At 31.5% G+C, this 20812-nt stretch overlaps 4 protein-coding genes across 4 annotated transcripts; 2 read left to right on the top strand and 2 right to left on the bottom strand.

The window, feature by feature from the left end:
• Window positions 1–1355: 1355 nt before the first annotated feature.
• LOC108340966 (ethylene-responsive transcription factor CRF1) lies at window positions 1356–2347 on the bottom strand. Its single transcript, XM_017578558.2, has one exon. The coding sequence runs from the start codon at window positions 2259–2261 to the stop codon at window positions 1608–1610; it is 654 nt and encodes a 217-aa protein (XP_017434047.1). The 5' UTR covers window positions 2262–2347; the 3' UTR covers window positions 1356–1607.
• Window positions 2348–9400: 7053 nt separating this feature from the next.
• Window positions 9401–11675, top strand: LOC108332711 (calcium sensing receptor, chloroplastic). The gene is made up of 6 exons (XM_017568026.2): window positions 9401–9757; window positions 9856–10101; window positions 10573–10765; window positions 10900–11041; window positions 11126–11257; window positions 11341–11675. Exons 1-6 carry the CDS (start codon window positions 9533–9535, stop codon window positions 11579–11581), a joined length of 1179 nt encoding a protein of 392 aa, XP_017423515.1. The 5' UTR covers window positions 9401–9532; the 3' UTR covers window positions 11582–11675.
• A 2998-nt stretch (window positions 11676–14673) lies between these two features.
• LOC108324328 (protein CHAPERONE-LIKE PROTEIN OF POR1, chloroplastic) lies at window positions 14674–18280 on the top strand. The gene is made up of 5 exons (XM_017557263.2): window positions 14674–14954; window positions 15103–15173; window positions 16333–16715; window positions 17805–17881; window positions 17978–18280. The coding sequence occupies exons 1-5, from the start codon at window positions 14896–14898 to the stop codon at window positions 18126–18128; spliced, it is 741 nt and encodes a 246-aa protein (XP_017412752.1). The 5' UTR covers window positions 14674–14895; the 3' UTR covers window positions 18129–18280.
• Window positions 18281–19423: 1143 nt separating this feature from the next.
• LOC108341436 (tetraspanin-11) lies at window positions 19424–20812 on the bottom strand. Its single transcript, XM_017579121.2, has 2 exons — window positions 20258–20812; window positions 19424–20040 (listed from the first exon to the last, which is right to left on the bottom strand). Exons 1-2 carry the CDS (start codon window positions 20759–20761, stop codon window positions 19723–19725), a joined length of 822 nt encoding a protein of 273 aa, XP_017434610.1. The 5' UTR covers window positions 20762–20812; the 3' UTR covers window positions 19424–19722.

The raw sequence follows: 20812 nt of genomic DNA, 5'->3' as shown, positions 1-20812 counted from the left end.
GCTTATTGTAAGTTTATGAAGTACTATTATAGTATATCTTAATCATGATGGAACGAATTCAACTGATTTCTCCAGGATCAACTTCCATAACTCCAAGAATTTAAAGAGTGATGCTATTTACTAAGAAAAATTTATACAAAAACAAGAATTATTGGTATGACCAATCGGGATAGTAATAATCATAGACGAGGAGTTAGAATGAAAATTGAGTAAATAGATTTTAGCTCTCTTGGTTGTGTGATTTTAGCATTTTTCATCTCTTGATTATGTATAACAGCTCGAAGTTGTGTCTATACCTTGGTTCGTGGAACATGTGTTATCATCATAACTATTTACTTTAAACAAATTTAAGGTAATCAATCAAATAGTTCGGGTTAATTATAATAATAGTAACTCCCTTAAATTATAAACCAGATTTCGATCGGTGCCTTAGGTGGGGTGCCTTAACCTTGATAATGAAATACTTATATCATTAATTGTTTTACTTTAATACGTGATTTTGAATCCAGAATATTTTTTTAATTTTTTTTTGCTATCTTTAATAGTATTAGTCCGCTTGAATAGAATTTTTTTTCTTACGAAAGATACACACTATTTGTAAAAAAATCGGAATATAAAGTTTTTATCATTTTTAATCGGTTCATAATAACATGATTTTTTTTTCCAGAAATTTGAAATTTTCAATAACAATTCTGCAACCATACAACTATTTTGCTAAGATTTTATCTTCATTATTTATTAATATACTTCTCTTCTGTTTGTACCATACCACAACAAACATTGCTACAAACTTTTAACAGGAGAAAAGTGTTGGATTTCTGAACACATGATTAAATTAACTATTTCTCATTCCCTTTCTACACATGAAATTGGGATGCTTTAAAATATGTAGAATACGAATATAAGATACGTGTCTATATTTTTCAATATATTGTTGAGCTAACTACATCACAGCATTAATTCTTGCTAATATGATTTTTTTTTCACAAGATAATACGAATATTTTTAATGCATATATAAATAAGACCTAAAAATTTGACATATTTAGTGGTTATTACAGACTTATTTTGGATACGAATATTGATCTTTAAAGGTGAGTTGCAGCATCTCGCTTACGTGAAGATATTTGATTACCAAGAAATGACCAAGTTCCAGAGATGTTATGAAAAGAAAGAACATATTGAGAAAAAATATAAATTATTAGAAGATGAACAAATTTCTATTTTTTATGAGGTTAAATATCCATTGTATAATTACATTTTAATTTATAAGTTAAGTAGACATGAAAAATATTTTCTAAGAGGAAGCAGATCTCATAAAAGTTGAAGAGAAGATATTAAATTAAATCTCTTGAGTGATAACTAAACAAAGTAGTTACGAAATATAGACTCTTGAAGAGAAGATATTAAAAGAAGAGTTCTATGAAAACAAGAAAATAATACTTACTGCATCACATGGTGAGTGTATCATCATCATCATCATCATCTGGTGATAGCATGCATGTAACAGATATCATATATGCAGTGAAGATAACAAGATATCTGTTTGTGAAGTAAAATAGGTCAAGAAAGACATAGCAAGCAATAATTGCAGCAAGACATGCTGGCTTAGGGGGTTTCATCATGAGAAGAAACACTGAAAGAAGGAGCTACAACAACAGAAGAATAAACCTTAGAACTTCCGAAAGAAATTCCACAGCAGGCAGAGCCTTGTTCCGGAATGGAACAAACTATAGTTTCCTCAACAAGGGTGTCGTGTTCATCTCTCAGCATGATCTGGTTTTTCCAGCTGGGCATGAATGTGGAATAAAGAGATGCTGAAAGTGCATGGTTCTTCATAACTGCATGCTTAAGAAGTTGGTAAGACCTTGGATTCTTGCCCAAAATGCTGTAGTCTTCTTCATGAGTGTTCATGATTCCAGGGTTTGGAAAGTTTGTTTTGGCATTTCTCCCTCTAAGAAGCCTTGCAGCACAGTCATAAGCCAAGGCAGCTTCTTCTGCTTTGTCAAAAGTTCCTAACCAAAGCCTTAGTTTCTGTGAAGAATCCTTGATCTCAGCAATCCACCTTCCTGAAGGTCTTTGTCTCACCCCAAGAAACTTTTTCTCAATCTTTTTTCCTACTTTTGGAATCTTCATCACTCTCTTCTCATAGGGCTTGTCTATTTCAATAGCCATCAAGGAAAGATTCTTGTTTTGGTTTTGAGATTGGTGTGAAAGTTCTGAGCTGTCTATGTCTTCCATGAGAGTATTTTTAGCATACATATGAGAAGAGGGTGAACACTGATCACTAATAAAGCCTTGATGTAACAATGATGTCGATGATGAGGTTATAGCATGCTATTTGTCGGATTCGGGTTTGTTTCCTTCTTCGAAGGTTATTATACAGAAATAATTAAGCAACAATAAAGGAGAAGAATTATGGAATCTTATCAGAAAGAAATACTTTTTAAAAGACATCCCTGTCATATTGGAAACATGGATCATGATAAACACTGCTCTAACTACTCCTTTAAATTGTGATGAACACGTCTAAATGTGGCATGGTTCTGAAGCATGGTTCAATAATATATATAAGTTGGTTTTGTTGTGATTTTAATATAAGTGAAAAATGACGTTTTTGCTTAACAAGTACCCTTGAGGGAAGGCTCCAACAGCCTAAAAACAAAGTTAACACCTCAAAAGTCCGAAAAAAAACAGAACCCACGTGTTGGTTTCACTTTCTGACTCCAATTAAGAACTAATATGGAACATTTGTCACATAATGGATGTCTTTGTTGTCATTGTTGGTTCTTCCGAGTATGCTTTTATTCTCAATTCTGCTGCACTGCAGATGAATCAGTGGGTAGTTTATCTGTTGGATTATCTCAAGTTCTGTTCTCTATTTTCTTTTAAAACCATCTGCCTATTGCTAATCCTCTTATATAGTTAAAAGTTAATTGTAATTTTTATCAAACTATTGCAATTACTGGATTTCCTTATCTACTATATAAAATATACCGATCGGAGTTAATGATTATTTGTAATAGATATTAATGAGTTCAGATTGTCTTATACTTTACAAATATACGATATTAAAATAATTAATTATTGAGTTTGATTGCTAAAAATATATTAATTCGTTCGAAATGATTAATCAATGTGTTTGACTATCACAACCGCTATAAATATATTAATAAACGTGAGAATGTCTTCTATAAATCAATCGTGACGTCAAAATGATTACACTTTCGAAAAGGATTGAATACACAAAAGAAAACCAAAAAAAAAAACGACCGACGCTCAATCAATTCGTTCGAAACGCTTAATATGTTGAGCCTACGTATGAGAATGAGGTGTATCACTATGTCTTGTCGAATACTGCATAAAACAAGGCTAGTGACCAAATCTGATACAATATACAGACGCAATAAAGGATGCAATTGGGACAGAAATCATATGCTTTCTGCCTTGTAAGTAAAGTTGCTTTGTCTTCTTTCTTCTTTCTTTCCGTCTCTCGTACCAATTCAACATCTCGTATTGACTATAGATAAACTAAAATTATATACTAAACAAATTTTTCTTTTCTCATCGAGTTATATTTTAGAGAGTAAAAAATTATTATGCATTAATGAATTAGATAAATCAAATCATTTAAAGATAATAGATTAACTTGATCCATATTTTTTTATAATAATATAATCAAACAATTCATCTATTTTATTAAAAAAAATGTTAATTGAAAATTAAAATTTCAATTTATATAATAAATTAATTAATTAAATATTTAAAATTGAATTTATTTTAAAAAATCAAATTGTCAATCTACATAATCTAAAATAATGAATAATTATAATAAAATACTTATAAAAAATATTATTAATAAATTATTGATTAATTCACAAATCCTTTTAATCACAAATTGAATCGATTCTATCTATTCCATATTTAAAATAATTAATTATTTTATAGTTCAATTTAATTGAAATGCGTGATGAGTGAAGTTGATTTACAAATTTAAAGTCGTTTTAACATCTCTTGATAGAAACCTCGTAATGAAAGATCGATTGTTGGAATCAAATTCAATTTCTTAGGCTACTAATGCAATTATTAAAATGTGTAGCCCATGTAAGTTTCAATAAACTATCTAAAATGTAACACAAGTTTTAACTTTTTATAATTACAAAAGGATACGATTCTTTGTTGTGTATAAAAGTTATGATGCGTTAGGGTGTCTTTAACTGGATGTGGGTCTTAAAAATAAATATCCAAAATATTCAATCATGATAAAGTCACGAAGAAAATTTATAAAAGGTGTTTATTTTTAAACTTCACACAATAAATTTATAACTTTTTCTCTTATATTTTATTCGTCTTAACTCTTATCTTTCAAGATATTTATAAATATCTAATAATCATTTATATAACAATGCAAAATTTAATAAAAACACAAATGAGACAAGACCATTCTAAAGATTTTTTTAGCCAGAAACGGAGCTTTGCTGGTCTCTAAGATTTTGACTCCCAAAAAGATTTTCACTTCTTAATTAAAATATAATATATTTTCATTAGTTTAAAATATAAGCATTTAAAAAATCATGTCTTTTAGAGGTAAAACTTAAACAATTATTAAATTTGAAAACATGAAAAAAATATTAACATTTATCATGTCTTTTTTTTCTCTCACTTTTATCAATTAATATTTTTGTATTTATGATTCAAATATCATATTCAAAAGAAAACTATTTTAAAAATTTAATTTCAGCATTTTATTATAGATGTTCTTAACAATTCAAATTTGGAAAAATTATTAATCATATTCGAATTGTGTTAATTTTTTTAAGTATAAAAAATACATTTTAATTAATAGGATTTTTTTCTTAATGATTTATTAAAACAAGATTAAAAAATAAAATGAGAAATAAATTTCTTGTACATAATATTATCATTTAAATTGAAAAAAATAGCTGAAAATTTTAAATTTGATTTAATTATTGATAGATTTAATAATTTAAAAAAAACAAAGAATGAATATGTGATTTTTTTATATCTATAATTATACCATATTATATATTATTTTTTTTATATTAATGATAATAATAAAACATATAAATTTTAAGTATATTATTTTGGTTTTCCGAATTACTGGTCAAGATACACCACTGCTTCATCAACATGCATTATGATAGATTGAGGTGAAGAAGCATGTATGAACAGTTATTTAAGCTTGTGTTGTAAAACCCATGAAAAAATTTATAATAGTAAATTTTAGCATTTTATTAGTAATAATAATTTTAATGGATAGAAAAATATAAATTTTGGATATAAAATTATAGTAATTTTATAAGGAGAAGTTAAAATTTTTGATAACTTATTTAGTAAATTTTTAAAAAAAATCGAATAGTAAAAATTGAATAGTGAATAGTAAAAAGTGAATAGTAAAAAGTGAATAGTAAAAGTGAATAGTAAATAGTAAAAATAAATTTTCAGCATTTGGATTCCTTAGCATGGAAGTAAGTAGTAGGTAGAAATTAGGATCAGATTTGGTGAGAAAATGATTGAAATATTATTTTTAAATAATATTAAAATAATAAATAATATTAAAATATTAATGAATAGTAAATTTTTTTTTACTATAAATAGTCATAGGAGGGAAGGGTATTTTGCACCAAGAAAAGAGGAATCAAGTGAGAGCTTGAGAAATAGAGAAGAAAGAGTTAGGGAGAAATTTTTAGTTGCAAGAAGAGTAGAGGTTCTGAAGGGTTTCGGGGGAAACAAATTCGGAGCAGGAGATTAAGTCTGAAATAGAGGTAGGGGAGCTAACCTTTCTATGTTTTTTTTTTATGATTTAATAGTTCTATGCTTTTATATTATGATTTAGTATTATTTTATTACTATTCATATATTGAAATTCTGTGTGAATATTGTTAATGTTTACTGTATGTTTATCTATGTTGAAATTCGGTATAAATATTATATGCTGTTGTTTTGAATCTGTAAATAAGAAATTTGTTAAAAACTAGTTGAGGAACACTTTGGCTAAGGAAAGACTTGGTACTTAAGTTGTCCATTGTGACGCACCTCTCTTTCCTGGAAGTCTACTCGACAAGTTTTTAACTTAAATCCTATTGAACAGATTGAGTACTGTTAAATTATTATGCAATATATTGAGTTTGTGTGATTATGTGATGATTGTATTTTATTATATTGCATTTGAATTTATGCATCTGAACATGTTATGAGTATTATGGGGAGATTTTGTAGGGGTATAATGTGAGTTGAGGAATATGAGTATGGCATGAGTCTCGTGGAGAGATTCAGTAATATTATGGTATTTGTGTATATGTTGATGTTGAGGGTCCCGTAGTTGGAGGTTATCCTGATACTCTAATAATCATCTAGTCTCAAGTAGAGAGAGATGAATTATGTGGTGAGAGGAGCAGGAGGTCCTGGTCTATGTGCCGGTTTTGGACATAGTGAGGGGACTAACCTTGTGAATGGTATGAAGTATTTTGGAAGTGTATTTGTAAGAAGAAGTAGAAGTCATTCCAAGTGCATAACCTCCCGTGACCGCTCATCAACGTATCATCCGGATGAGTGTCTATTGGGTATTGTGGTGTCTATTGGGTATTGTGAGACGAGTGTCTAATAGGGATTGTGGTATGAGGGTGTCGAACATAATTATTATATGATGTTTATATCAAGGTAATTATACATGTTTTAAATGATTTGTTGCATGTTAGCTCACCCTACTTGTTTGTGTTTGTTTTGTGTTTGGGTATGTGCGATGATCGTATAATTCGTTATACGGGAGCAGATGAAGGAATGTCGTCTGATCCAATGCCAATGAAGGGAGAGACAGAAGAATAAGTTAGAAGAATTCGAATTATATTTATGAGATTATAGTTGAAATCTGAGTTTAAAACATGTGTAGACATATATTAATTATGAATTTATAAGTGTGAGATTACGGGATATTACCGTAAATATAATGTTACAATATATAAATTATGAATTATCTGGCGTGAGATATTGGGATGTTACATGTGTTGTTTTTACTTTATTTTTGGATACATAATTTCATATTTATTAAATATTTAAATATATCAAATTTAAATTAATCTTATATTAAATTATTTTATTTTTTAAATATTTTACTTAGATAAATTTATTTAAATTTATAAAATATATTTTTATTTAGATAAAAGGAATAATTTAAACAAAAATATTTAAATATTATATAATTATTAATAATTCAAATATAGAATATTAATGAACTTATTTTACTTTGATTGAAGACACCCAAACCTTAACCAAACCAACAATTAAATTGAAAATATATATATATATATATATATATATATATATATATATATATATATATATATATATAATTGAGAATATAAGACTTTTAAATTTTTACTAAAATTACATCATTTTAAATAATTTAATTTCATTTAAAACTTTCAAAATTTCTAAATAAAAGAGAATATCTTCTCCAAAAATATTTTAAATTACCTGTAAAACTAAATTATCTTTTTAGAATTTTGTTTCAAATCCCACCTTAAACTCTTTCAAATATTTGTAACCATTTTAAATTACCGGTAGACAGCATGCAGGATGCATGTGTGAGAAAACATCCAACACAAAACGACGTTGTATAGAACTAAGAACGTGCTATAGATTGAATAAGATTTTAACCTAGCTAGCTTTTTTTTCTAGTTGTCACATGAAGAAGAAATTTCTTGGCATGACTATCTGACAAATATATCCATCATATCTCATTCACTCTCTACATTTATTTCTTATTAGTCTAACATTTTATCATTTTTATCATTTGTTTGTGTGATAAATGGTTTATTTATTCTCTAAAATGAAAAAAAAATATGTTAGACTTTTTAGATTTTGGTTATATTAGAAAATGTTAGATTCAAAAAAAATTATATATATTTTTTAATTAAGTGGACCTTGATAACCGTTTTGACAGTTATAAATGTATTGTTTTATTTTAAAATTTTTGATAAATATAAAATTTTATATTAATGGTTGAATTAATGAACTGAACGCTATGAAAATTACTGTATTAAGTGTCGTGAATTAAATATGATTAATCCTTAAAATGTAAACTATGGAATTCCTGATTTCACCATCTTGGACATGCAAAATGGTTTGATTGCGGGTTTAAAATCGTTTGGAACCCAACTTGAAGTGATGAACATTTGTTAGCATGTTTTCTTGCACCTCATAATTTCTAACTGCACACCATGATTTGAAAATGACCATTTTACGTTATTCAAAGGCGACTTATAAAAATTACTTGTTCCAGAAATCTTCAGAAAAGAAAATCTGAAATAAGATTTTCAGAATATATATGTATAATACTTTTTAGAATAAATTTTTCATAACAAACTTTCTAGAAAATATGAAATATATTTTTGAACAAGTTTTTTTTAATATGCTTTCGGTAAACGACGAGATGTTTAACTTCCAAAAAATAATTCCAGAATTGTTTATTAAGTTCAAAAATAATATAAATTCTTAAAATGATAGGGTTCATGAAGAGAATGATGGGTTGTAAGAAGTTGCCTTGAGTAGAGGTGAATGAGGGAGCTTTTTAGTTCTTTGGGGGCTTTGACCTCTCTAATTGTTTTTTCTAGATATATTATAATATAATACGATGTTATTTTTATAATTTTAAAATTTTAAAAAGAAAAATTCCGAACAAACGTCACTGTTGAGGTGAGACATTGTTGACATTGACGATGGTAACAATGATAATTGATATGAGATAATAACAGAGGATATTTTAGTCATTTGCATTAATATTCGGTGCAGTTAGTAATAATATGGGTACAACAAGGCAAAACACATTTCTCGTAGTCGATACAAAAGTTTACCTTCTGTCTTTGATATTTACCATAGTAAACTACCATCCCGCCTTCATTTTCTTCTAATTTCACCCTTACATTTTCTTAGCTTTTTCAAGAAAGTTATGATGTTTGTACGAGGTATTGTTTCCGTTGTGTAATAGGATTATGACTTTTCGATACACAGTGAAAACACAACAAAAGCATGTTTGCAAAACAGCATTTCATGAATTATCAAATACCGATAATAAGTCAAACATGAAATCATACAAAATACACGTAAATCAAATCACGTGAGTGGCGAAAATAGTGTAAAGTATTTTTGAACAACCACCTCGGACTTGATATGATTAAACTGGAGTGTTTGAAAGACAAATAAGAAAGTAAAGTAAAGAAGTGAGATGGGACTAAAATCGGGTCTACCAAACTGTTTGAATTATCGTTCTCCACGAAAGTTCATGGTATGCCACGTGGAGTGGTGATAGTTTTGCAGCCTCAAACATAGATGGTGCATAGGTGGACATAAAGAACAATTAAACTGTCATGGCTTCACAATGGATTTTGGCCACACATCTCTCATCACTCTAACCAACTTTTTTCATCTATCGTCCTTCAACCAATCACTTTCTAAACTCACTGGCAAAGAATCTTTGAGTAAGGGAGTGAGTGTGTAGAGAGTAGCAATCACCAATGGAGATTTCTGCCATGGCTTCTTCAGCTACTCCAAGACCTTCTCTTCCAACTCCTTCTTCACACCCAGTAGTCACCACTTTTACCAAACCTCAACTCAGACGCAACCACATAGCACTGCCAACCTCATCCACCATTTCGCTCCTCGCTCTCTTCGCCCCTCCCAACGAAGCCAAAGCCGCTGTCTCCATCGCCAAGGATCAGATTGTTTCGTCTCTCACCCAGGTAATTTTTTTCGATTTCCTTGCCTACCCATTATCTGGAATACCTCGCAGCTTTTGTTTATCTTTTAAAGAATCTAACTTTATTTGTTTTATTTATAGGTTGAGAAAACGATTGACCAGGTTCAGGAAGTGGGTTCGAATGTTCTGGACACGGCACAGCGTGTTGCTGAGGTAATTGGGAACGCTTTGAAACCTGGTATCGAAACGGCGTTGCCGATTGTGCAGCAAGCTGGGGAAGAGGCCTTGAAAATTGCTTCCCCTGCCATTTCTGAAGCTTCCAAGAAAGCCCAAGAAGCACTGCAAAGCTCTGGTGTTGATACCCAACCTGTTATCACTGCTGCTAAGGTTTGTTTCCTTAACTGCATAGTCATTTGGTAGGATGAACATGTTGCACTGTCGTTGTGTGCTAAATAATTTTTTTGGATGCAAAACCATTCCCTGGTTGGAAGCCAATCATGGGGTTGAGGTCCTTTTTCCTACTTTCATTTGTGCCAATTACACCCTATGTGTGGATAAATCATAAATTTTTGTTGACATAATCACACTATGGAATATCATGTTAAGAAAGATCAATTCTTTAAATGGAATTTGGTATCTCTGGGAACTACTCTGATTCTAAAGGAAAGTGTGTTCACCTTAAATTAAAACATGTTAAGAATTCTATAACTTTGTAATTGGTTCTATGCATGGATTTTATTATTTCGTTAGCAGTTGATTGGACAAGTTCTCTTTTGATTCAATCTCCTTTTCAAAGATTCAGTTTTGTTTGACATTTGAAAAGGCAAAACCTGATCAGGATAGTCTCTTTGATATCAGACAGTGGCAGATGCTGCACAACAAACGACCAAGGTGATTGATGTTGCCAAGCCAATAGCTTCTTCAACCGTTGAAACCATATCCTCTTCAGACCCTACTGTGATTGCTGGAACTGCAGGAGCACTATTCGTTGCCTACCTCCTGATTCCTCCTATCTGGTCTGTCATCTCCTCTAATCTTCGTGGTTACAAAGGTACCTTAAAGACTTCTTTTGATGCAAATTACCTTGTTTTTTGTATGCATGCACTAAGCTATTGCATTGATGGATTTTTAAGCTCCACAACCCTATTATGGAGCCTTAACACTTCTGCTTCCATGACCTTGTAGGAGACCTAACTCCTGCTCAAGCCCTTGATTTGATATCTGCACAAAACTACGTTTTGATTGATATCAGGTCAGAGAAAGATAAGGACAAGACTGGTATCCCTCGCCTTCCCTCTAGTGCTAAAAACAGGCTGGTTGCCATTCCGTAAGTTATTGCTTTATCCACTACCGACCATTTTCTAGGAGAAACAAAAACATTCACCTACTATCACTTGTTTTGGTCTTTCAGTTTGGAAGAACTGCCAAGTAAGCTCAAAGGGCAGGTGAAGAATGTGAAGAAATTGGAAGCTGAAGTAGTGGCTTTGAAGATTTCTTATCTGAAGAAAATCAACAAAGGCACCAACGTTGTGATCCTGGACTCGTGGGTTTCTTTCCATGTCTACGCTTTGATTGATTATATTCCATTGTTTTTCATATTAATTTGAGCATTTGTTGTAACATTAGGTATTCGGACGTAGCAAAAACAGTGGGAAGAACACTGACTAACCTTGGTTTTAAGAACACATGGATCGTTGCTGATGGATTCTCTGGGAACAAAGGGTGGTTGCAGAGTAGATTAGGAACAGATTCTTATAACTTTTCGTTCGCAGAGGTGCTGTCACCATCCAGGATCATCCCTGCATCTGTGAGAGCTTTTGGCACAACTAGCCAATCCAGCACTAAGCTTCTTCCTGGGGCTGACTAACTTTTTGTGCACTAAACTCTTGCTAATAGAAATCACTCTTCTTCATGCTTCACTCATCCTATATATTTATTAATTATTTCCCATAATTATTTCATCAATTTTGTCAACCATGTTATTTCAACCCTTTACCTTTATACAAGTTTTGAGTGCCTGCATTGCATCCCTTAGTTGCACATATTAGTTTTGGAATTCCAAGTGTCAATCTAATATACACATTGAATAAAGATATGACAAGTTAAATTCCAATTGAATATAGATGGAAAAGTTGGGTGTCATATAAAACGAAAAGGTTAGAATTTTTTTTTTAAATTCGATTATCAGTTGTATCATTATTTTAAAATTTTTATTCTTATTTTAAAGTTTAAAGTAATAAAGGAGGAAAAATCACTGGAAGTTTTTGCTTTGGTAATCATAAGCGCCTTGCACAACAAGAATCACTTTGTATTGCTAGGCTAACAAATATATTTGTTAGGTAAAAACTTTAATTTTACATTAACTACAACTCTAACAACAAACAAGGTTGGCAAATGAACTTGCACTTTTTGGACAAATTTCAAATAGAATCCTCATTTTTTGTGAATCAATGTTTTTAAGTTGTAGTCCTCATTAATAAATGCACAGCGTTTAAACAAATGCAAATGTTTATGAAAAATAATATACTTTCCAATTTTACTACTTATGAAATTTGGTGCTTTGTGAAAGAGTTAACACCCCAAAACCTCATCTTCATTTGTTTAAACTATCCATACCCAACTTTGCACCCTTGATCTAAATCCCTTGATCTAAAACGAAATGTTGTAAGAATTATATCAACTTTCTCACAAAATTTGCAACATCTCAAGTTTTGCAATTTATAGTTCATAAAAAAAACATTATAAAATTGGTAAAACAAAACATACGTGTCTCAAACTTATATATTGATATAATATCAATATAATTATCTAAAAGAAAATAATTATAATAATAAATATATTAACCCTTAAACGACTAAAATAAAACTTTACCACATTATCGTGTTTTATTATAAATGTTTCATCATACTTGTTCACAACCATAATTATCATTAACAACTTCATCACCATATCATACATATTTATTTAATAACTATTCTCAAATCATATTAAAAATCAACTATTGTTTTAACATTCACATCATCACAAACATTAAACATATTACAAGAGACATAAAGATTTAGTTAAAATTATAATATTTATACTCAACAAGTAATGCTAGATGTGATCAAATGGCTTGCTCAGCTATAATTATGATTTAGACGTTCAAACCGCTGCACCAAACTCCAAACTGGTCTTGCATTAGTTGCTGGGTTTTATTAGCTCAAGACCTACTCACTAATTGGCCAAGGACACACAAAACAAATTGCACTCCAGCTAATTCACGCATGCACCAAGCAGGTTAGAAGAATATATAGCATTTCTTTTTATTCTAGACACACCTACAATGCACTTTAATTACCTTTTTATTTTACACTGCACCACTTCAGCAAAGAACCAAACATCAAAGACTCCACGACCACATGCCTTAATTCCTTTTAAAGTCTATGAATAAGAAAGCTTAGGAACCAAATATTCATACGTGTTCAGGTAGGGTTTGGAGGTCCCCCGCTAAGACACTCTTGGTTGTATTGAAGATTGGATGGATATTGAAGATCGGACGGAGGGACGTTGCTCGTTCTCCCTCCCCCTTCTCCAAGCCGGGCGGACACCTGTCAAAGGCACTCCGACGCTCAAGTCAGTAAAATGACCGAACGGTTAGCACCGCAAATAATGCGTGTGGTGTGCATAATGAGCAGCGTGGTCCAGAAATCATACTTGGGACTCTTATTTATACTGGTTGTAATGGGTTTTTACCTTTTGCCGCCCTAATGACGGTCCAATCACGCCTTAATCTTCATTAAGGACTTAATGAGTTATTATCAGTTGACACGATCTAGGTGGACGACCATGGAAGGACGTCCTGAGAGGACGGTTGACGACCTGGGAAGACCGTACGAAAGGACGACCAAGTGTGAGGACTGTATGGCCAAGAATAAGAACGGTACGATACGGTACAATACCACTCACTAATGGAGATGAATAGAGAATGACAGATAAGAAACTAGAAAACTCTAAAAAGTAATTTAAAAAAAATATATGATGTGTTTGAAAACAATTAAACTTATTTATAACAAAATTATTTATATTAAAATATTTTAATATTAAAATAATTAAGTTTAATTATTTTTAAATCACTATCCTTTTTAAAATATCAATTTTTTCATCTTTACAAATCTTATCACCTACACCTATTTTTAATTTTTTACAATAAATTTCATCTTACAAGTTAACTCATGAAAGTTAAATTACAGTCAAATTATGTATTTTATCTTTTAGTTTTTAAATAAAAAAATTACATCCTAACTATTAACTTTTTATTAACTTTTAAACCATGTTCTCAGATTTTTTTAATTCATTGTTTTCATATTAGGTATTTTTTATTAAGTAATAAAACATCTAAATATATTAGATCATCACAATTTATTTAAATTTAGCTTTCTTATTAATATTAAAATATTTGAATTTATAAAATAATTAACAATAAATATATATTTTAACAATAATATACAACAAACTAAAAATAGTGAATGTAAATATAAACACTTATTAACATACTTTATATATATATATATATATATATATATATATATATATATATATATATATATATCATTTTCATGTAAATAGTATAATATAAAATTTATTATCGTACATATATAAAACAACAAATGAATAAAATACCTATTTCTTTCCTAATAGTTTAAAATGTAAATTGCAATGATTATGTTTATTTTATAAAACTGAAATTGCATTTTCAACAAACGAATATCTTTCAATATAAAAAATATAGTTTAAATATGTAGTGAAAATTTTAATTAATAATATAAACTATTTTTAGAAGAAACAAAATGACTGAGATGAGTAATAGAGAACATATAAACTAATCAGATACATAATGTATGAAATGCATTGTACAAGAATCATAGTGATTTTTTTTTTCTAATATAGGATGATAAAACTTAACGTATCATATTTTAAACAAGATGGTACCCTAGCAGGAAGTGGTTCACAATAGAAGACAAAAGTAATCAGTTATCTTCTTACTCTTCTTGTTCTTCTTCTCAGTGCCAGAACCTAAAGAAGAACACGTTCCATTTCCCCTTTGCTTTTCCAATTTTCCACCTACCATGCTATTCAACTAGGGTTAGGACGTAGGGCGTTCTTAATTTTTTCGCTCTGTTAATTACAAAGAAGGCCGACATGGTTGTGCTTTCGCTCTCAGCTCCCAACCTCTCTACCGCTTTTCTCGCTAAGAAATTGTACCTCTTTCTCTCTTTGGTTTCCTTTGCGTTTTGATTGATTGCCTTTAGTTTTCAGATTAATCGACCTCTTATTTTATTTTATATTGATGGTTTCGGATTCGTCTATCATTGCTCGTGCATAAATCGTGAATTTGGGTTTCTTCAGGTATCTCCGAGAACACGCGAAGAAGCTTACGGCCTTTCGCACTAAATGCACGGTGGACACGCCCTACGGAGGTATCACCTAAAACCTGTCAAATTTATTCATTTAATTACACAACAAAACTTCCAACCCTATCAATTATATAAAATAAATTCCTCGAAATGTTTTATTATTGATACAGTCATGAGGCGGTGAAGTTGCTTTATAGTTAAGGTTTCGCTACTGTGCACATTAATGCGTACTTGTTTATTTCTTGGCTTGTTTGGGCTTCAATTCAGTTGTGTCTAGCCTTGATTTTTAGTCCTGCTCAGGCTTCTGATTTTTTAGCTCAAGCTTAGTTCCCTTTTGTGTATAAGTTGATGGAAAATCCAAGCTGGGCTTTGTTTTGCTTTGTTTTGGGACATGGGAATTTAGATGAATTCTATTCCTATTTAAAGGACCTCCAATAGTAAGTCACCTTCTGCACCTACCCTCCCCTTCAGATTTTCCCTTTCAATATATTAATTATTTAAATATATGGAATTTTTAGCAATGTTACCTGAACTATTTAGATGTATCATTACTTTTTTTTTCTGACTAAAATCATGCTGAGAGTTAAAGAAAGTAACGAGGATCCTTGTTATTTGATCTTGCAAAAGTACAAGATAAGCTATACTATACGACTCTATAGAAACAATCACGGAAAACTTTATCTCTAAAGGTTAAGATGAGACCCAACAGACGTGAATTAAACAAAGTTTTCCAGCAAGGAGGCTGTCGGTTGATCAACCAAAAGAATAAACAATGCAGTTTCATTGTCTATGAAATTTTGTGGGAGGTCACCTGTCACTCTGTCAAGAGGTGCTTGGTCTTGTTTAGATGGAGTGAGACATATAGGTATGAGTCTCCAGTGAGACTTATTTAATTGGCAGCATTATGTTCCTGTCTTGAGAGATATCTTTTGTACCTAGTAACAAACTTTTGGCTACAGAATTTGATCTCAAGAACAACATGCCTTTTTTAATTTCTGGTGCTATTTCTTATTATCTTGCTAGTTGAGTGATCTCAAAAAGCCTGTCAACTTCTATATCATTGGCTATTGCCTGACAGCTGAAGTTTAACTGACTTAGATCATGATTCATATTAATTTGTAAAGTCTGCATTTATGCTCTTAGTTGCTTTTCTCTGTCTATTATTTTCCACCTTATGAGTTAACTATTGATATGTGAATTTATATATAATTCTTATATGCAGGTAATGTCCAGAAATTCCCTCGAATCAATGTTTGGGATCCTTACCGTCGTCTTGGTATTAGCCCTGATGCTTCTGAAGAAGAAATTTGGGGATCAAGAAATTTTTTGTTGCAACAATATGCTGGGCATGAGAGGAGTGAAGAATCAATTGAAGCGGCTTTTGAAAAATTATTGATGGCAAGTTTCATACAGAGGAGGAAAACAAAAATTAATTTGAAAAGCAAGTTAAAAAAGAAAGTAGAAGAGTCTCCACCATGGGTGAAGAACTTGCTAAACTTTGTTGAACTTCCACCGCCTGAAATCATCCTCAGAAGATTGTTTCTCTTTGCCTTCATGGGTGGCTGGAGTATTATGAATTCCGCCGAAACTGGACCTGCTTTTCAGGTTTGCTTTGAATTTCTTTTTTTTTTTTCTCTTTCCTCTTCTGTTTGGTGTATACCTAAATGCATTTTTTAGAATAAAACTGTATTTTTTTCAGGAAGAAAAACTTTATAGATTTCATTTTCTATAAATATTTGGAGAGTGACGCCCCTAGATTTTAAAAAAGAAAACCGAATTATATATTCATTTAGTCCTTACCTTCCGAGCCATTTAGCATATGTGTATCTGTCCTTATCCACACTGCTGGAAATGAAGTCAACTACCATTCTCTAGATTGTAGCCTCGCTTCAAAGGCTATACTTGAGTGGTGCCTGACTATTACTTACGGTTCCATAGAAATTTCCGATCATTGTGACTATCGGATTTTCAGGTTACCGTGTTCAGTACTTTAACCATAAACCATGATTTTAATCCAATTTTCTCCTTGGCCATTCTCTTTTTTAAGGTTTTCAGTATTTTAATAAAATGTTAATATTGTCTTGTTTTCCAAGAGCATTTCCCATGTAAGGGTCTTATAGGAAGGAAATTTTCATAGATCATGCTGATGTTACATGGTCAGAGTCTTGTCTTAAAGTTAAGACTCTGACCATGTATAAGACCTTCAGTCTTTAAGTATAAAAGGTAACTTTTAACATCAGCCTCTTTGAAACACCAACATTAAATTAATATTTAGTTATAATAATTAAATTAATTTTTTTAAGTTAAAACATTGAAGTGCAAATAAAAAATTATAAAAGTGTGGGTCTTTTACAAGACCTCACTATTAGAACAAGATTTCAAAGAGTAGCTTAGAAATGACTTGGTATGATGAGACCCACTTAATGTAAAATAAGATCTCATGAGAGTTTCTTATAAGACCCTTACATGGTTGATGCTCAATGGTCACTTTGGGTTCCTCCAACTCTAAGTAGATTCGGGCGGGCAGTAATGCTCTCCTCTTTATGTGCATACATACTCACTCAAAGGACTTGAACTTGAGATTTTACATAAGGGGAACCTGGTTCCCTTCTACTTGGATCAATTGACTTTGGTAATATTACCTTTGTCAATGCATGTCTACTTATTGACAGAACTATCGTATTGCTTCTACAGGTGGCGATCTCTTTGGCTGCTTGCATATATTTTCTTAACGAAAAGACAAAGAGCTTGGGGAGAGCATTCATTATTGGGTAAGTGACTAGAGTATCCAGCTTATATTTTCCCGCTGATTTTTTTATCCTATTTGCCATCACCGTCTACATTGTTTTGTTTTTGCACTATGATAGATTTGGAGCTCTGGTGGCTGGATGGGTATCTGGTTCAGTGCTGGTACCCAATATTCCAGCTGTGTTGCTGCGCCCAACTTGGACACTTGAACTCCTAACGTCATTGGTAGTTTATACATTCTTGTTCGTTGCTTGTACTTTTCTCAAGTGAAGTAGAGCATCAATTCTTTCAACGTTTTATTAGGAGATGAGTTTATAGGCGATCGAGCTGCACTTTTGTTTAGCGAGCTTAAATGTTTACTGTCTTATACTTTATCAAAACAACTTTCTGAATTGGGAATGGTCAGCGTAATTATTTCAAAATAAGTTCATCTTAATCATTATTTTTTTATCTATCACATATTGCAGCTGTTTAATAAATATTGAAATTGTAATGATTATTTCCTTTTGAAGTATCACGAGGTGCAACGTGCAAAACTCTATTCTTAGCAGGGTGAAAATTCTATTCCGTCTTCTAATTTTCACAATATTTTTATAATAATTGTTTTAAAATTTACACACAAAAAATGATTGTTTTTATTAATATTTAAAACTTCTTTTACTATTAACGTCGGTTGGCAATTGAACTAAAAAATTAATAAAGTAAGAAATAATTTTAATTGTCACTTTTAGTCCAATTATTATTATTAAATTGACCACAAAATATGTAGTTGAAAGTCCAAAACTATTTATGCTGTCATGGTAAAACATCTGTTTCGGATCAACATTTCCAGAAGCTTGTGGTAGGGTATTGGGAGAATTTTGATGGGGAACAGGAAGAAACACCCTAGATATTTCCGGACAGCCCGTGAATTTTAAAGAAAACTTATTATATAAAAATAAAGAAATAACACTTGAGATAAACATTTACTCTCCTTATCTAGTGAAACGTTGTATCCATATTTTTTTAGCATAACAAATAATAATACAATTATTATTATAATTATAAAAATAAATATAAATCATTTTTAATGGTCAAACGAAAAAGGATCCCTTAAGAAATTACTTTAATTTTAAAAAAAGAATACCTAAAAAATAAATTGAAAAAAATTATATATAAAAATGGAAAATCCTTTCTATATAATAGTAGATATCATTCACTCCTTGTAATTTCTAAAATAAATATTATTTTCTATTATTTTTAAGTAAACAAAACATTCCTATTATTTTATATGTCTTTAATAAAGTGATTTTCACCTGTATTTTATTATACGAAACTAAATATCTATATTTTCTTAAAAAAAATAATTTTTATGTTTTAAACTTTACTCCCAGTTTTCATAATTTTATTTTAAGTTTTAGTTAATATAATATCTTTACATAAAATAAGAAAAGCAAGTGCTATTTTACTAAAAATATAAAAAAAGTAAATATATCATCACTTTATTAAAATCATAAAAATTCGATGCTGACATAAATGATTAAAATTAACAAAAAACCTGGAAAGCAGTTTTCATTGAAGGATGAACACGACTGAGTAGGAAACATATGATATGAAGGCTAACATCATTAAGCGTTGATGATTGAAACCAGAACATTCAAAACAGATCTAAACGCTAAATGCCACGAATAACAAAAGGATTAAAGAAATTGAGTAACAATATCCAGCATTACAAAACCACAAAACAATACATAATATACACACATACTGACGTCCAAACAATTAATACTAATGTACTTCAAACATTATAACTAACTAATTAACCTAGATATTGAGGACACAAACTAGTTCTCTGTATATGTTGCATGCAAGAACACTAGTGGAATCAAGGAAATGGTGTTTTGGGGTGGTTGCACTGTGAATCGAATCTGTTGTTCTTGATGGCGTAGCAGCCCAAGGCATATATGGCAGTGACTACCAAAAGCACGCATGCGTTGAATACAGTGAGACGTCTCCATTGGTTCCTTATGTTAGCCAAAACTCCTCCCTTGCATGAATTGCAATCGTAGCACAGTTTGTCTTCTCTGTTGTTCCAAGTGCTGCAGTCAGAATTATTCACTGCTGGACCCTCTTTTGGCACTTCCCAGAACGTACCATTCTTCATTATGAACCCACAATACGCTGGTGGTTTACAACAACCAGCCTGAAAAAACAAAATACAAAAAGTTAAGTAATTGCTACGTACGTGATTCAAATGCATTTGCATGTCGCAACCCTAGCCATGATAACGTAATTTAATCACCATGATTCGAACACTGTTTGCAAGATGATAACAAGTGAATGATAAACTTACATGAGTTATTTATTCTTAATTAATGAAGTTAACAAGAGATTAGAAGGAGAAAGAAGAGATATAAAACCTGCGTTGTTGTTAGGTGTTTGAAAATGAGGAAGTCGTTGTTGCGGCCACCGTTGATGGCGAGGTTCTGGCACACGTGCGCGTCCATCAAGCAACTCTTCACCTCGTCCCAGTTCTTGTTGTTGACGACGTAGCGCTGCAGCCAGTGCGAGAAATCGGCCACCCTGTACTCGCCGTAGCCCTTGCCGGAAACCTGCTGCCCCACCTTCCTGTTCGTCACGAACAGCGTGAAGACGGTGAAGAAGGCGAGGCCCACGATGAGCGCGAACGTGACGAAGAGGTAGGCGTAGAGCGCAGTGTTGACACGGTACAGCGACCCCACGATTCCCAAGGTGGAGACCAGCACCACGAAGATGCCGCCGACTAGAAGCGGCACCTGCAGGACCTTCTGGCAGTCGGAGCCGCCGCGGATGTGGATGTAAGCGGAGGAGGCCACGGCGGCCACGCCCAGGAGCAAGGAGAGAATGTTGAGCGCGCCGACAACGGTGTTGCTTATGCGGAACATGTTGGCAAATTACGAGGAAATTAATGAAAAGTTGAAGAATGAATGTTTGGT

The sequence above is a fragment of the Vigna angularis genome, chromosome 1 (assembly GCF_016808095.1).
Source record: "Vigna angularis cultivar LongXiaoDou No.4 chromosome 1, ASM1680809v1, whole genome shotgun sequence".
In the NCBI taxonomy this organism is placed as follows: domain Eukaryota; kingdom Viridiplantae; phylum Streptophyta; class Magnoliopsida; order Fabales; family Fabaceae; genus Vigna; species Vigna angularis.
Note: the sequence above shows the minus strand (reverse complement) of the source record. Positions and strands in the feature narration are given on the sequence as shown.

What these genes read in the sequence shown, in the direction of transcription:
- LOC108341436 (XM_017579121.2), bottom strand. Translation starts at nt 20,761, where the DNA reads ATGTTCCGCATAAGCAACACCGTTGTCGGCGCGCTCAACATTCTCTCC. An exon ending in AACACCTAACAACAACGCAG is followed by an intron (nt 20,041 to 20,257) that starts GTTTTATATCTC and finishes TTGTTTTTTCAG; the next exon opens with GCTGGTTGTTGTAAACCACC.
- LOC108332711 (XM_017568026.2), top strand. Translation starts at nt 9,533, where the DNA reads ATGGAGATTTCTGCCATGGCTTCTTCAGCTACTCCAAGACCTTCTCTT. An exon ending in TAATCTTCGTGGTTACAAAG is followed by an intron (nt 10,766 to 10,899) that starts GTACCTTAAAGA and finishes ATGACCTTGTAG; the next exon opens with GAGACCTAACTCCTGCTCAA. An exon ending in AACGTTGTGATCCTGGACTC is followed by an intron (nt 11,258 to 11,340) that starts GTGGGTTTCTTT and finishes TTGTAACATTAG; the next exon opens with GTATTCGGACGTAGCAAAAA.
- LOC108324328 (XM_017557263.2), top strand. Translation starts at nt 14,896, where the DNA reads ATGGTTGTGCTTTCGCTCTCAGCTCCCAACCTCTCTACCGCTTTTCTC. An exon ending in GCTTTTCTCGCTAAGAAATT is followed by an intron (nt 14,955 to 15,102) that starts GTACCTCTTTCT and finishes GGGTTTCTTCAG; the next exon opens with GTATCTCCGAGAACACGCGA. An exon ending in GGTGGACACGCCCTACGGAG is followed by an intron (nt 15,174 to 16,332) that starts GTATCACCTAAA and finishes TCTTATATGCAG; the next exon opens with GTAATGTCCAGAAATTCCCT.
- LOC108340966 (XM_017578558.2), bottom strand. Translation starts at nt 2,261, where the DNA reads ATGTATGCTAAAAATACTCTCATGGAAGACATAGACAGCTCAGAACTT.